Source organism: Capra hircus (genome assembly GCF_001704415.2).
Source record: "Capra hircus breed San Clemente chromosome X unlocalized genomic scaffold, ASM170441v1, whole genome shotgun sequence".
Classification (NCBI taxonomy): Eukaryota; Metazoa; Chordata; class Mammalia; order Artiodactyla; family Bovidae; genus Capra; species Capra hircus.
The window spans coordinates 2981397-2998556 of NW_017189516.1; the positions used below are offsets into that span (position 1 = coordinate 2981397).

The 17160-nt window shown below is 37.1% G+C and overlaps 1 protein-coding gene across 1 annotated transcript in view; it reads right to left on the reverse strand.

The window, feature by feature from the left end:
* The window catches only part of ATRX (ATRX, chromatin remodeler), a 235207-nt gene that overhangs the window by 136780 nt on the left and 81267 nt on the right, over positions 1 to 17160 (reverse strand). The window contains exon 4 of the mRNA XM_018043618.1: positions 763 to 818. Within this exon, the coding sequence (XP_017899107.1) occupies positions 763 to 818 (56 nt within the window). The remainder of the gene's footprint in view (positions 1 to 762; positions 819 to 17160) is intronic.

Sequence of the window (17160 nt, forward strand, 5' to 3'; positions counted from 1 at the left end):
ATGCTTAAAACATTTTTCTAAAAGAAACATCAATAACTAATTCTCATTTACTCTCAAGGTTTCCTTGATTTAAGACTATCTCTTTTTGTTAAATTATTACTGTTGAATTTTGAGGAATAGAAAATGATACACTGCTGTATACCACGATCTTGGCCTATGCTGACAAACACAAAACGAAGATGTACAGGTAACCAGATCTCAATAGACAGTTTTAAGAATCTAAAAATGTGTCATTTTCTCTATCCTAATATATGGCACAGAGTACCTTCTACAATTTTCTCAGAGATACTAAATTTACCTCCATTTTGCCAATATAATCAGTATATTTTATTGGATTTAATTTTTCACACTGGATAGAAAGAATCCTAAAACACAGTGTAGGCTGGCATTATCAGGTGAAGGACCTCAGGATGGGTTCTGATAATAATGCTGAAGAGATTCTGAATATCCATCTCAGAACCATAAGGTTATGCCCATAACAACCACCTTGAGCACCACTGTTACAATATAATAACATTCAAATACCTGTTAGCTAGGTTCAGTAGTCTGACTTTAGGTGAAGCAAACCACAGCACTAACAAAAACAGTAAACACCATCAAAAAGTGAACAATTACTGAAAATAAAGTTATCATAATAATACTTGGTTATAACGGTAAACTCAAACACATGCATATATTAAATAAAAGCAAACTGATGACACCTACTCTAGTTGGTTAGTAGTATGCAATAAATATCTTTTAAATGCTCCAAGTTATTCTTACCTCTTCCCTGCTGTTTTCCATCATATCAGAGTTATTGCCAGACCCACTGACTTTATCTTAAAAGACAAGAAATGAAAACATTATTTATCTCTTTGGTGCATTATCAAACAGAACACCAATACCTACAATTCTGTGAACCCATTTTTCAATCTATGCTGTATGGCAGTATTGGTAACACTTTACTCACATTAAAATATAAGAGTTTTCTATCAACTATACTCCAGTAAAAATATTTTTAATATATTGCTTTGGTTAAAAAATGTTTTCTGCCTATAATCACCCTTTTGACACACCAATCCCTTTTTAAAAGGCATTTCTGAAAGAAGCAGTATGTAATCAAAACATTTCCTATTGTAACCTTTTAAAGATTTTCTCTTAAAAGAAAATTTAAGTTCCATCTTCTACTAAAAACAAAAACATACTATTAACTAATTGCACTGAGTTGGCCAAAAAGTTCATTCAGGTTTCCCCATAACATCTTCCAGAAAAACCCAAAAACTTTTTGGCAAACCCAATATATTTCCCTTTATCAGTAAAGACTTTAGTAGATTAAGCCTAAAGAAAGCAGAGGAAAGGAAATAATAAAGATTAGAACAGAAATTAGTGAACCAGGGAACAGAAAAACAATAGAGGAAAATCAATGAAATCAAAATAAGTTCTTTAAAAAGATGAGAAAAATTGGAAAAAAAAAAAAAACTTAGGCTACATGGACCAAGAAAAAAGGACACAGATGAGAAGTTAAAAGGAGATGTTGCTATTTACCTTAAAGAAATTAAAAGATTATAAAGCAGTATCATGAACAATTGTATGCCAAAAACTTAGATAACCTAAATGAAATGGAAAAATTTTTAAACACACATAAATTACTGAAGTTGACACAAGAATCAATAAACAACATGAACAGATCTGTAACTGAAAAGACTGAATTAGTAATCAAAAATCTACCCACAAAGAAAAGCAAAGGTCCAGATGGTTTAACCACAAAATTACACCAAACATTCAAAAAAGAAAAAAAGAATTAACTCCATTTTTTTCATAAAGTCTTCTAATAAAAATGGAGGAACTACATTTCAACTCATTCAATGAGACCAGTATCATATCAAATCAGAAAAGATACCATAAAAAGAGACATCTACAGACCAATACCACTTATGAATACAAATGTGAAAGTCCTTAATAAAATACTAGCAAACTTCAAAAGAATAAGACATGTCTTTCTGCTACAAACTGAGAAAAAAATACTGGCAAAAGATATATCTAATGAAGTATTATTATCTAAAATAAATTTTAAAAACTGAAAACTCAACAATAATAAAATAAATAACATGATTAAAAACAGGCAAAAGATGTGAAGACATTTTACCAAAGAACATATATAAATGGCAAATGAGCATATGAAAAGATGCTCCACATCATCATATCTCATTAGGGGATCAGAAATTAAAACAGGAAAATAACACTCTACACCTATTAAAATGGACGAAATACAGAACACTGACTATACTAAATGCTGGTACAGATGTGGAATAACAGGAACTATTCACATTTGGTAGGAATGGGAAATGATCCACCCACTTTTGGCAATATCTTACGAAATTAACCAAACTCTTACCACCTGATCCAACAATCACATTCCTTGACATTTAACATAATAAGCTGAAAACAAAGTCCATTCAAAAAACTGCACACTGATGATGTTTATAAGTATTTTTTATTCATATCAACACCTTCATAAGTAGCTTTTTCCATAATTGCCAAAATGTGAAAACACTAAGATATTCTTCAAAAGGTGAATTGGATAAACTACCTGTGGTACATCCAGACAATGGAATATTCAGCTTTAACAAGGAATGAGCTAGCAAGCCATGAAAAGACATGGAGGAACTTTAAATTTATATTACTATGTGAAAAACTAAGATCATGGCATCCAGTCCCACCACTTCATGGAAAATAAATGGGCAAACAGTGGAAACAGTGGCTGACTTTATTTTTCTGGGCTCCAAAATCACTGCAGATGGTGACTGTAGCCATGAAATTAAAAGACGCTTACTCCTTGGAAGGAAAGTTATGACCAACCTAGACAGCATATTCAAAAGCAGAGACATTACTTTGCCAACAAAGGTCCGTCTAGTCAAGATTATGGTTTTTCCAGTGGTCATGTGTGGATGTGAGAGTTGGACTGTAAAGAAAGCTGAGTGCCAAAGAATTGATGCTTTATAACTGTGGTGTTGGAGAAGACTCTTGAAAGTCCCTTGGACTGCAAGGAGAGCCAACCAGTCCATTCTAAAGGACATCAGTCCTGGGTGTTCTTTGGAAGGACTGATGTTGAAGCTGAAACTCCAATACTTTGGCCACCTGATGCGAAGAGCTGACTCATTTGAAAAGACCCTGATGCTGGGAAAGATTGAGGGCAGGAGGAGAAGGGGACGACAGAGGATGAGATGGCTGGATGGTATCACCGACTCGATGGACATGAGTTTGGGTGGACTCCGGGAGTTGGTGATGGACAGGGAGGCCTGGCGTGCTGCGGTTCATGGGTTCACAAAGAGTTGGACACGACTGAGTGACTGAGCTGAACTGACTGATGTGAAAAAAGCCAATCTCAAGAAGTTTTCGGGAAAAGACAAAACTATGGAGAGAGTAATAAGATCAATGGTTGCCAAGGATTTGGGGGATGGGAAGAATGGAAAAATGGAACAGAGGATTTTTAGTGTCGATGAAGTTGAGATAGGAGGGAAGGTGGCAAGGAACAACCATTTAAAAGAATGACACTGCCATTGAGGATACAACAAAAACTGGTAAGAACCATCCAGGCCCAAGATGGTGGAAAACTTGACTTCCAGTAGACCTTGAGTCTCATTATACACTCATTGTAATATATTAGCATGCTACATGACACACCTACAGGCATCATAAGAGTTCTTAGGCTAACCATAAAAGGCCAAAAAGTGATGATGGCTCAATTCCTAGAAATCCCCACCCTGCACCAAAATAGTTGGAATAATATTGTTAGTCTATGAAATTACCAAGCCCATAAAAACAAACCACCCTCACACCCCAGAGCCTTTCAGCTTCTGTGATGGACCACACTCTAATGGAGTGTGTTATCTCCCAGGGCCGCTCTCACCTTCTGAGATAGACAGCATTCTGCCTATGGAATGTGTATCTCTCTCAATAAACCTGCTTTCACTTAACTACAGTTCACTCTTGAATTCTTTCCTGCGCAAAGCCAAGGACCCTCACTTAGCAGCTCATCCCAGCTCACTTGGCAACTTACCTAAGACCTGGGATGTGACCATCCTCTCGTATCCCATTTTCCTGCAACATCTTTACAAAGTAGCAGAAGAAGGTGGTCTTCTCTCTCTCCTCACTTTTCCTTTGATTTTTAAAAACGTCATACACTAAGATCTGGGGCAAAGCCCTCTTGCCTGCCTGCTTGTACCCTTTACAAACATCCTATATTAACAAATCCAGTTCTTGTCTATCACTTTGCCTCTTGCTGAATTCCATCTGTGCTGAGACATAAAAAAATTGAGTTTCACTGAGTTCTGACACCAGGTGTGTGGTTTCAGGTTGGGAGGTCCAAGTTCTCTCCTAAGTCAGAGATTGTAGGTCCAAGTTCCAACTGGACCTACAGGCATCACTGGGTTTGAGTTCCATCTGAGGTGGGAATGGTTTCAAGTCCCAATCTGGGGTATACAGTTTCACAGCTAAACTAACCTGTATGATACTATAATGATAGATAGATATCATCATACATCTGTCAAAATCCCTACAACACCAAAAGTAAAATCTAATGCAAACTATGGGTTTGGATGATAATGACTGTCACTGTAGATTCATCAACTGTAACAAATGTATATCTGTGGTACAGGAAGTTCACACTGGGGGAGGCTGTGCATGTGTGGGGATGCATAATAGGAAATTTCTGTACATTTCTACTCAATTTTTCTGTGCACCTAAAACCGCTTTAAAAAATAAAATTTATTTTTAAAAACTTAATAAACAGAACTTCCTCAACTACCTACAAAAAGTCCCATGGATGGAGGAGCCTGGTGGGCTGCAGTCCATGGGGTGGCTAGGAGTCGAACACGACTGAGTGACTTCCCTTTCACTTTTCACTTTCATGCATTGGAGAAGGAAACGGCAACCCACTCCAGCGTTCTTGTCTGGAGAATCCCAGGGACAGGGGAGCCTGGTGGGCTGCCGTCAATGGGGTCGCACAGAGTCGGACTGAAGTGACTTAGCAGCAGCAGCAGTAACAATATCATACTCAATGGTAAAAGACTGAATGCATTCCATCTAAGGGCAGAATGAGAGAAGGAAATCCTCTCTTGACACTTCCATTCAACACTGTAATGGAGATTCCAGCCAGAACAAGTAATCATGAGTTAAAGAAATAAAAGGCAAGAAGACTGAAAAGGAAGAGGTAGAACTACTTGTCTTTGGAGACAATATATCTTGCATATAGAAGTCCTAAGGAATCCACTAAAAAATAGTAGAACTAATAAAAGAGTTCAGAAAGGTTGAAGGATATCAGAAAAATAAAAGTCAATTACATTTCTATACATTGCGAAGAATGATCTGAAAATAAAATTAAGAAAACAATCCATTTATATAATGGCATCAAAAAGAATAAAATGCTTAGAAAAAAACTTAAAGAAGTTTAAAACTTATACTCTGAAAACTACAAAACATCATTGAAATAAATTAAAGATTTAAATCAATGGCAAAAACAATGCATGCTCATTAAATAGAAAGCAACATTGAGATAGCAATACTCCCCAAATGAATCTACAATTTTAAAAAAGGCAATCCATGTCAGAATCCCACTGGATTTTTTGCAGAAACTGATAAGCTAATTCTAAAATTCATGTACAATTAAAATGAACCCAGGATAGTCAAAACAAAATAGGAAGACTCACACTTAGAGATTTTAAAACTTAGTGTAAAACAACTATAGTCAGTATAGTGTGGTACTGGCAAAAGGACAGACATAAGAATCAGCTGAAAAGATCTGGAAGTTCAGAAATAAACCCCTATATCTATGGTCAAATGATTTTCAACAGGATGCTACAACCATTTAATAGGGAGAAAATAGTCTTTTCAACAAATGGCACTGGAACAATTATGTATTCACATTCAAAAGCTTAAGTTAGAGACCTGTCTTACACCACATACAAAAATTAACTCTAAAGTTATCAAAGAGCTAAACATAAGAGCTAAAACTAAAAAAACTCTTAGAAAACAACATTGAGGTAAATCTTTCTGACCCCAGATTTAGAAGTAGATTCTTATACATGACACCATAAGTATAAGCAACAAAAACAAAAATAGATTCAGTGGACATTTAAAAACTAAAAGCATTTGTGCTTCAAAGGAAATCATCGAGAAAATTAAAGAAACACATACATCTACACAACTGAATGCTATCCAGTCTTAAAAGGGAAGACAATTTTGATCTATGCTATAACACTGACTATAACTTTGAAGGCAATATGCCAAGTAAAATAAGACAGACATAAAAGGACAAATACTGTAGATTCCACATATGTGAGGTTCCTAAAGTAGTCATATTCATAAAGACAGAATGTACAATAGTGGCCAACAGGCACTAGGGGTAAAGGGGATTTGGAAGTTAGTGACTTTAAAGGGTACAGAGTTTCAGTTGGAGAAGATGAAAAAGTTCTGGAGATGGATGGTAGTGATTCACACACACACAGCAATGTGAATATACTTAATGCCAAAGAATTGTATATTAAAAATTAGTTGAAAGAGTAACCTTTACATTATATATATTTTTATTTTATCTTAATAGAAGTCTAGAAGATATAAAGAATCCTTATAAGTCAATGATAAAAAAGACAAAATACCCAATTAAAACTGAGCAAAGGATCTAAGTAGATAATTCTCCAAGGAATATATACAAACTACCAATAAGTATATGAAGAGATACTAACGTCCTTAGCCATCAAGCAAAATGAAAAATAAATCATAATAAGACTCAACCTCACATGTACTAGGTTGACTAAAATTAAAATCAAAAATCAGATAACAACCACTGTTGGCATGGATGCAGAGAAATCAGAATCCTCATACACTGTTGGGTAGAACATGCAAAGGTGTAGCCACTTTGGGAAACAGTTTGATATTTCCTCAAAGGATTTAACAGAGTTACTATATAACTCAGCAATTCTACCCCTATATATATAACCAAGAGAAATGAAAACATATGGCCACACACAAACTTGTTCACAAATGTTCATATTAGCATTATTCATAATAGCCAAAGGCAGAAACAAGATTGTCCATCAACAAAACAACCAATGTGATATATCTATATAAAACAATGTTATTTGGTCATAAAAAGAAATGAAATACTAATATACACTACAACATAAATATACCTTGAACACTTTATACTAAATGAAAGAAGCCAGTCACAAAGTACCACATGTAATAGAATGACATTTACAAGAAAGCCTAAAACAGGGAAAACCATAAGAAAGTAGATTACTGGTTGCTTAAGGCTGCTCATAGAGGGTGATAACTAAAGAATACGGGGTTTCTTTTTCAGGTAATAATATTATAAAATTTTCTGTCATGATGGCTGCATGTATCTGTGAACATATTAGAAACTACTGAACTGTACACTGGAAACTCATGATTTTTATCTCAATAATGGTGTTAAAATTTTTATTAGTCACTGGGGAAATGAAAATTAGAACCACACTGAGTTATAACTAGGTCTGTATCAGAAAGTCTAATTTGTTTTTTAATTTTTAAACAATGGTAAAATCAAATGCTGGAGAGAATACAAAAAAAATGGATCATTCTTAAATTGCTGTGAGACTGGAAAACCGTTTGGAAAACCGTTTAGGAGTGTTTTTAAAAAAAATACAACCATCATAATGACCCACCAAATACTCCTGAGCATTAATCCCAGAGGAATGAAATTTTCACTGACACAAAAACCTGTACACAAATGTTTATTGGCACCCTCATTTGTAATAGCCCAAATCTGGGATTATCCAAGATGTCCTTTAACAAGTAAACGGTTAAACCAACTGTAGTATATCCATACCATAGAACACTGCCTTGCAATAAAAAGGAGAGAACTATTGACACATGCAGTGACCTGGGTGAATCCCAGGGAAATCATGCTAAGTGAAAAAACACAATCCCAAAATGTCTAATCCCAAACTATACGATTCCATTTATGCTGGCACTGCTAAGTCGCTTCAGTTGCATACGACAGTATGTGACCCCATAGACAGCAGCCTACCAGACTCCCCCGTCCCTGGTTTTCTCCAGGCAAGAACACTGGAGTGGGTTGCCATTTCCTTCTCTAATGCAAGAAAGTGAAAAGTTAAAGTGAAGTCGCTCAGTCGTGTTCGATTCCTAGCCACCCCAAGGAATGCAGCCTACCAGGCTCCTCTGTCCATGGGATTTTCCAGGCAAGAGTACTAGAGTGGGGTGCCATCGCCTTCTCCGGATTCCATTTATAGAACATGTTAAAAATGAAAAAAATTTTAGAAATGGAGGATAAATTAGTGATTTCCAGGTATTAGGCACAGGTAGGAATACAGGTAGAGAGCTGAACATGATAACAAAAGGGCAAGATGAGAAATCTGCATGCTGACTGTGGTGATGCAAACATGAACCAACTCATGTTTATAATAAACTGTGTAGAAGTTAACACAAATACAAAGTACAATAAAACTGAGGAAAACTGAGTCATATTGGTAGATATCAATAACATGGCTAATTGATAATATACTTCTGTAAAACACTGATATTGTGAGAAACTGGGCAAAGTACAAAAGAGCTGTGCATATATTAGAACTGCATGTGAATCTACATCTATCTCAGTAAAAATATCACCTTAGGAAAGAAAAGTTAGAAAGTAAGGTGGGGGGTACTTTCTCAACTTGATAGAATATTTACAAAAATCTTATACAGGAACCATCATACTTAATGGTGAAGTAGTTCAATGCTTTCCCACTGATATCAGAAATACCAAGAGGATGTCTATTATCATTCTTCAACATAATAACAGAAAATATAGAAAGTCCTACCCAGGATAATGAGACAAGAATAGGAATTAAAAGCCATACGATGGAAAGTAAGAAATAAACATGACCCTATTTGCAGACAACTGGATTAGGTAGAAAATTTCAATAAATCTGAAAGATGAAAAAGAAGCTACCTAGAGCACGTTCACAAAATAAAAGGTCAACATAAAAAACGTAACTGAGTTATTGCAATGAACAATTAGAACTTGAGATTTAAAACCCAGGGAATTTAAAATAGCACCCCCAAAATGAAGTAATTTGGTAAAAATGTAACAAATTTGTATATGGCTAACAACAAAAGTCACTACAAGAAAAACTATAAAACACTAGGCCAACTGAGAGTTTCTATCAGCACTTTTTTCTCTACTGTTAAGCATTCCTAAGGTCCACACTGTATGATTATACAGTGGAAGTGAGGAATAAATTTAAGGGAATAGATCTGATAGACAGAGTGCCTGATGAACTATGGACAGAGGTTCATGACACTGTATAGGAGACAGGGATTGAGACCATCCTCATGAAAAATAAATGCAAAAAAGCAAAATGGCTGTCTGGGGAAGCCTTACAAATAGCTGTGAAAAGAAGAGAAGCAAAAAGCAAAGGAAAAAAGGAAAGATATAAGCATCTGAATGCAGAGTTCCAAAGAATAGCAAGGAGAGATAAGAAAGCCTTCCTCAGCAATCAATGCAAAGAAATAGAGGAAAACAATACAATGGGAAAGACTAGAGATCTCTTCAAGAAAATGAGAGATACCAAGGGAATATTTCATGCAAAGATGGGCTCAATAAAGGACAGAAATGGTATGGACCTAACAGAAGCAGAAGATATTAAGAAGAGATGGCAAGAATACACGGAAGAACTGTACAAAAAGGATCTTCACGACCAAGATAATCACGATGGTGTGATCACTCACTGAGAGCCAGACATCCTGGAATGTGAAGTTAAGTGGGCCTTAGAAAGCATCACTATGAACAAAGCTAGTGGAGGGTGATAGAATTCCAGTTAAGCTACTTCAAATCCTGAAAGATGATGATATGAAAATGCTGCACTCAATATGTCAACAAATTTGGAAAACTCAGCAGTGGCCACAGGAATGGAAAAGTTCAGTTTTCAATTCAATCCCTAAGAAAGGCAATGCCAAAGAATGCTCAAACTACTGCACATTTGCACTCATCTCACACGCTAGTAAAGTAATGTTCAAAATTCTCCAAGCCAGGCTTCAGCAATACGTGAACCGTGAACTTCCTGATGTTTAAGCCAGTTTAAAAAAGGTAGAGGAACCAGAGATCAAATTGCCAACATCCGCTGGATCATGGAAAAAGCAAGAGAGTTCCAGAAAAACATCTATTTCTGCTTTACTGACTATGCCAAAGCCTTTGACTGTGTGGATCACAATAAACTGTGGAAAATTCTGAAGGAGATGGGAATACCAGACCACCTGACTTCCCTCTTGAGAAACCTATATGCAGGTCAGGAAGCAACAGGTAGAACTGGACATAGAACAACACACTGGTTCCAAATAGGAAAAGGAGTACATCAAGGCTGTATATTGTCACCCTGCTTATTTAATTTATATGCAGAGTACATCATGAGAAACGCTGGACTGGAAGAAACACAAGCTGGAATCAAGATTGCCAGGAGAAATATCAGTAACCTCAGATATGCAGATGACACCACCCTTATGGCAGAAAGTGAAGAGGAACTAAAGAGCCTCTTGATGAAAGTGAAAGAGGAGAGCGAAAAGTTGACTTAAAGCTCAACATTCAGAAAACGAAGATCATGGCATCCGGTCCCATCACTCCATGGGAAATAGATGGGGAAACAGTGGAAACACTGTCAGACTTTATTTTGGGGGGGCTCCAAAATCACTGGAGATGGTGACTGCAGCCATGAAATTAAAGACACTTACTCCTTGGAAGAAAGGTTATGACCAACCTAGATAGCATACTCAAAAGCAGAGACATTACTTTGCCAACAAAGGTCCATCTAGTCAAAGCCATGGTTTTTCCAGAGTCATGTATGGACTGTGAAGAAAGCTGAGCACCAAAGAATTGATGCTTTTGAACTGTGGTGTTGGAGAAGACTCTTCAGAGTCCCTTGGACTGCAAGGAGATCCAATCAGTCCATTCTAAAAGAGATCAGTCCTGGGTGTTCTCTGGAAGGAATGATGCTAAAGCTGAAACTCCAGTACTTTGGCCACCTCATGTGAAGAGTTGACTCATTGGAAAAAACTCTGATGCTGGGAGAGATTGGCAGCAGGAGGAGAAGGGGACGACAGAGGATAAGATGGTTGGATAGCATCATCAACTCAATGGACGTGAGTTTGAGTGAACTCAGAGGATTGGTGATGGACAGGGAGGCCTGGCGTGCTGCAATTCATGGGGTAGCAAAGAGTCGGACACGACTAAGCGACTGAACTGAAGCATTCCTATCCTTCACATGTATTTGATTGATAACTATACAAATTAATTGTGGAAAGGATCTGAAGAGCTTGTGTTCTATTCGCTTTTTATTTTTCAATTTTTTCTATTCTCCGATTGGATGATTTCTGTTAGAATATCATCAACTTCACTGACACTACTACAGCTATCTCTATTCTCCTGTTAAGTACAATCATTTGTTATTCAGAAATTACATTTTTCAATTCTAGAATTTCAAGTTGGTCCTTTTTCTCATTTTCTATGTTTGTACTGAGATTTTCTATCTGTCCACTCTTCACAAATGTATTTGCTTTATTCAGTTCAGTTCAGTCGCTCAGTCGTGTCCAACTCTTTGCGACCCCATGAATTGCAGCATGTGAGGCCTATTTGCTTTATTATACTAAAGCAAATTAGTGCCTTTGTTAATAAGGTTGCAATAGCTGCTTTAATATTCTTGTTTGCTAATTTCAAAATTTAAGACATTTGGATTGTCTCTATTAATTGCCTTTCCTTTTCAGCATGGGTCACAGTTTCCTCTTTATATCTAATCCAGTATTTCACATTGGATACGGAACATATTTTAAAATATAGTGAAAACACTGCATGCCGTTCTAGTTGATGATTCTGTTAATAGCAGATAGTTAATTCAGCTGAAATCAAACCCCAAAATATTAATATATACCCTCTGGTGTAGGCAGCTGAAAACTTTATTCTGTTCTTTTAGCCCTAACTGGCCTGCACTTGTAATACAACCAGATATGGTAAGAATTTTTGCAGGTCCTGGAGCTCCCAAGCTGTAGCTCTCTTCTAAGTGGGATGTCCTTATCCATTTTACAAAACCTACTGGGATCTCTTAAATTCCGTTATGCCTCATCAAGAATGCAGATTTCTATCCAAATCTTTCATTTTGACATAAAATTGACAATGTATTCTTTTTAGGTGAACAACATAGTGATTCAATATTTTATATGTTGCAAAATGTTCACGACTACAAGGCTAGTTGCATCTGTCACCATATAAAATTATTGTAATATTGTTGGGTATAATTCTTCTTTAATGTTTGAAAGAATTCACCTATGAAGCAATCTGGTCTTTGATTTTTGTGTGTTGGAAGCTTTTTCACTACCAATTGAATTTTATTAGTAATCAGTCAGATTTTGCATTTCTCCATGATTCATTCTTAAAGATTGTATGTTTCTAGGAATTTATCCATTTCTTTGATGTTCTCCACTGTTAGCATGGTGGGTGCTCAGTCGCTAAGTCATGTCTGACTGTGATCCCATGGACAATACCCCTCCAGGCTCCTCTGCCCATGGAATTTTCCAGGCAAGAATACTGGAGTGGGTTGCCATTTCCTTTTCTAGGGGATCTTCCCAACCCAGGGATTGAACCCACGTCTCCTACATTGGCAGGTGGATTCTTTACCACTGAGCCACCAGGGAAGCCCCCATTGTTGGCACAGCAGTCTGTTATGATTCCTTGCACTGGTATAAGACAAGTTGATAAATCTCCTCTTTCATTTCTCATTTTATTTACTTGGGCCCTCTCTCTTTTTATCAAGATGGATCTCACTAAAAGTTTTTCAATTTTGTTCATTTTTTTTTTAATTCATTCATAAGTTTCACTGATCTTTTCTAGTATTTTTTTTTCACTCTCTATTTCATTTATTTCTGCCCTGATCTTTATGGTTTATGTCTTTCTAGTAACCTAGAGTTTGGTTTGTTCTTCTTCTGGTTCCTTTATAAAGGAGAAAAGCATGTCCTCCAAAGGAAATCTGTAAATTGGACTTGCTCAAAATTTGAAGCTTTTACTCTGCGAAAGACCCTGACAAGAGGAAGAAGACAAGCTAGCAGTTTCATTGTTTCCAGTCTGACCTTTATTATTAACTTCCTTTTACTAAGTTTGCGCTTGTTTTGTTCCTCTTTTTATAGCTCCTTTAAGTATAAAGTTTTGTTTTGTTTTTCAATTTGAGAATTTTCTTGTTTTGTGAGGTAGGCCTGTTTCACTATGATCGTCCCTCTGAGAACTGCTTTTGCTGCATCTCATAGATATTAGAGGGCTTTCCAGGTGGCACTAGTGGTAAAGAACCCACCTGCCAATGCAGGAAATGTAAGAGATGTGGGTTCGATCCCTGAGTGGAGAAGACCCCTTGGAGAAGGGCACGGCAACCCACTCCAGTATCCTTGCCTGGAGAATCCCAGGGACAGAGGAGCCTAGCAGACTAGTCCATGGGGTTATAAAGAGTCAGTCATAGATATTGGGAAGTTGTGTTACCATTTTCATGTGTCTCAAGGTATTTTTGACTTTCGTCTTTGATTTCTTCCCTGATGCACTGGTTTTGTAGCATTTTATTTACTACTTCAGCTTTCTTTTTTTGTTTCTTTTTGCACGGAATATATTTTTCCATCCCTTTAATATCAATCTGTCTTTAGATTGGAAGTGAGTCTCTTGTAGGCAGCATATAAATGGGTCTTGTTTTTCTATTCATTCAGTCATCTCTATTTTGATTAAAGCATTTAGTAAATTTTCATTTAAAGTGGTTATTGCTAACTATGTACCTATTGCAATATTGTTAATTATTTTCTACTTGTTTTTATAGTTCTTCTCTGTTCCTTTCTTCTCTTGCAGTCTGATGGCTTTCTTTATGTTTGGGCTCCTTTCTCTCTTTATTTTTTGTTTATCTATAGCAGGTTTTGGGTTTGCAGTTACTATCAGGTTGAAACCCACAAACAATGGTTTAATATAGGCTGATAGCTGCTTGAGGAGTGAGTGAGTGACGTCACTCAGTCGTGTCTGACTGTTTGCGACCCCATGGACTATAGCCTACCAGGCTCCTCCATCCATGGGATTTTCCAGGCAAGAATACTGGAGTGGGTTGCCATTTCCTTCTCCAGAGGATCTCCCCGACCCAGGGACTGAACCCAGGTCTTCTGCATTGTAGGCAGACACTTTACCATCTGAGCTACCAGGTTAGTAAAGTTCATATATATTCTAAAGTACATTTTTACTACCCCACCCAAATTTTTTTCTGACATTATTTTACAACTTTATGCATTTCTTAACTACTTACTTTACTTATAGTTGATTTTTTGTCTTTTAACCTTCCTACTAGCTTTATATGTTGCTGATACACTGTCATTACTATATATTTACCTTTACCACTGAGATTTTTTTTCATATATTTTCTTATTTCTAGCTAAGAGGTGGCAAAGAATATACAGAAGAACTATACAAAAAAGGTCTTAATGATCTGGATAACCACAAAGGGGTGGTCACTCACCTAGTGCCAGATATCCTGGAGTGTGAAGTCAAATGGGCCTTAGGAAGAATTACTACGAACAAAGTTAGCATAGGTGATGGAATTCCAAGGTCAGTTCCAAGGCCAAAGAATATTCCAACTACCATACAATTGTGCTCATTTCACATGCTAGTAAGGTTATGCTCAAAATTCTTCAAGTTAGGCTTCAGCTGTATGTGAACTGAGAAGCTGGGTTTAGAAAAGGCAGAGGAAACAGAGAGCAAATTGCCAACATTTGTTGGATCATAGAAAAAGGAAGAGAATTCCAGAAAAACATCTACTTCTGCTTCATTGACTATGCTAAAGCCTTTGACTGCATCGATCACAACAAACTCTGGAAAATTCTTAAAGAGATGGGAATATCAAGACCACCTTACCTATCTCCTGAGAAACCTACATGTACGTCAAGAAGTGGCAGTAAGAACTGGACATAGAACAATGAACTGGTTCAAAACTGGGAAAGGAGTGTGACAAAGCTGTATATTGTCACTCCACTTATTTAACTTCTATGCAGAGTACATCGTGAGAAATACCACGCTGGATAAATCACAAGCTGGAATCAAGACTGCCAGGAGAAATATCAACATCCTGAGATATGCAGATAATACCACACTAATGGCAGAAAATGAAGAGGAATTAAAGAGCCTCTTGATGGAAGTGAGAGAGAAGAGTGAAAAAGCTGGCTTGAAACTCAACATTCAAAAAACTAAGATCATGGCATCTCTCCTATCACTTCATGGCAATTTGAAGGGGTAATGGAAACAGTGACAGATTTTATTTTCTTGGGCTCCAAAATCACTGCTGACAGTAACTGCAGCCACAAAATTAAAAGTTCCTTGCTCCTTGGAAGGAAAGTTATGACAAATTTAGACCGCATATTAAAAAGCTGAGACATTACCTTGCTGAGAAAGGTCCGTCCAGCCAAAGCTATGGTTTTCCAGTAGTCATGTACGGATGTGAGAGTTGGACCATAAAGAAGGCTGAGCACCAAAGAATTGATGCTTTGGAACTGTGATGTCGTAGAAGACTTTTAGAGTCCCTTAGACTGCAAGGAGATCAAACCAGTCAATCCTAAAGGAAATCAACCCTGAATATTCATTGGAAGGACTGATGCTGAAGCTGAAGCTCCAATACTTTGGCCACCAGATGAGAAGACTTGACTCACTGGAAAAGACCCTGATGCTGGGAAAGACTGAAGGCAAAAGGAGAAAGAGGTGGCAAAGAGTGAGATGTTTAGACATCAATGGACATGAGTTTGCACAAACTCTGGGAGATAGTGGAAGACAGGGAAGCCTGGCATGCTGCAGTCCATGGATCACAAATAGTCGGACACTACTTATTGACACAGACTGAACAACAACAAGCTATTGCTTTTGCTTTTCTACCTTGAGAAGACCCTTGAACATTTCTTGTAGGCCATTTTAATGGTGTTAAACTCCTTTAGTTTTGTGCTTGTCTGGGAAACTCTATCTTTCCTTCAATTCTCAATGATAAACTCACCAGGTAGAGTATCCTTGGTTGGAAGTTTTTTACATTCAGTACTTTAAATGTATAATGCCACTCCATTCTAGCTTGCAGAGCTTCTGTTGAAAAATTAGTAAGTAATCTTATGTGGTTTTCCTTGTATATGATTGGTTGTTTTTCTCCTGCTGTCTATAAAATTGTCTTCATCTTTTGCCATTTTATATACATGTCTTGGTGTAGATCTCTGTGGGTTCATTTTGGGGGGGACTCTGTGCTTCCTGTACCTAGATGTCTGTTTCATTTTCCAGATTAGAGAAGTTTTCAAACATTTCTTTAAGTAAGTCTCTGTCCCCTTCTCTTCCTCTTTTCTCCATCTGCAATCCCCCTACCCCTACTATGAGAATGTTAGTACTCCTGATGTCATAGAGTTCCCTTAAACTCTCATTTTTAAAAATTCTTTTTTTCTATTCTGATTGGGTGATTTCCACTATTCTGTGTTCCAGATGGCTGATGTGTCCTACTATACCATCTAATTTGCTATCAATTGTCTCTATTTGTCATTTCAGTTATTCTTCAGTACTAATTGGTTCTTTCTTATATTTTCGAACTCTTTGTTGAAGTTCTCACTATATTCCTCCATTCTTCCCCCTAGTATAGAAAGCCTTTATGACAATTTCTTTCAATTATTTATCAGATAAATTACTTATCTCCATTTTGTTAAGATTTTTTCTAAAGTATTATCTTGCTCTTTCATTTGGAATATACTCTTCTGTCCCCATTCTGTTTGACTTTGTATTTCATGCTATACATCTGGCAAAACAGGTACCTCTCTTGGTCTTGAAGGCATAATCTCTGCTAAGAGCATCTCCTGTGTAGTCTGAATGTGTCAGGCAGTTTTGGCAGGTCAGCTGAAGCCTAATATATCATCAGCCAGGGGGATCCTAGGGCACTGCACACTTGCGCTGCCCTGGCACTATGGCTATACCTTGTGTGGGCCAGGAGCATGCTGAAGTGCCTTGGCAGGCCAACTAGAGAACCTGGACTACATTCCACTCATCTCATCAAGGTGATGGTGGTGGTTTAGTCACTAAGTCATGTCCGACTCTTACGATATCATGGATTGTAGCCTGCCAGCCTCTGT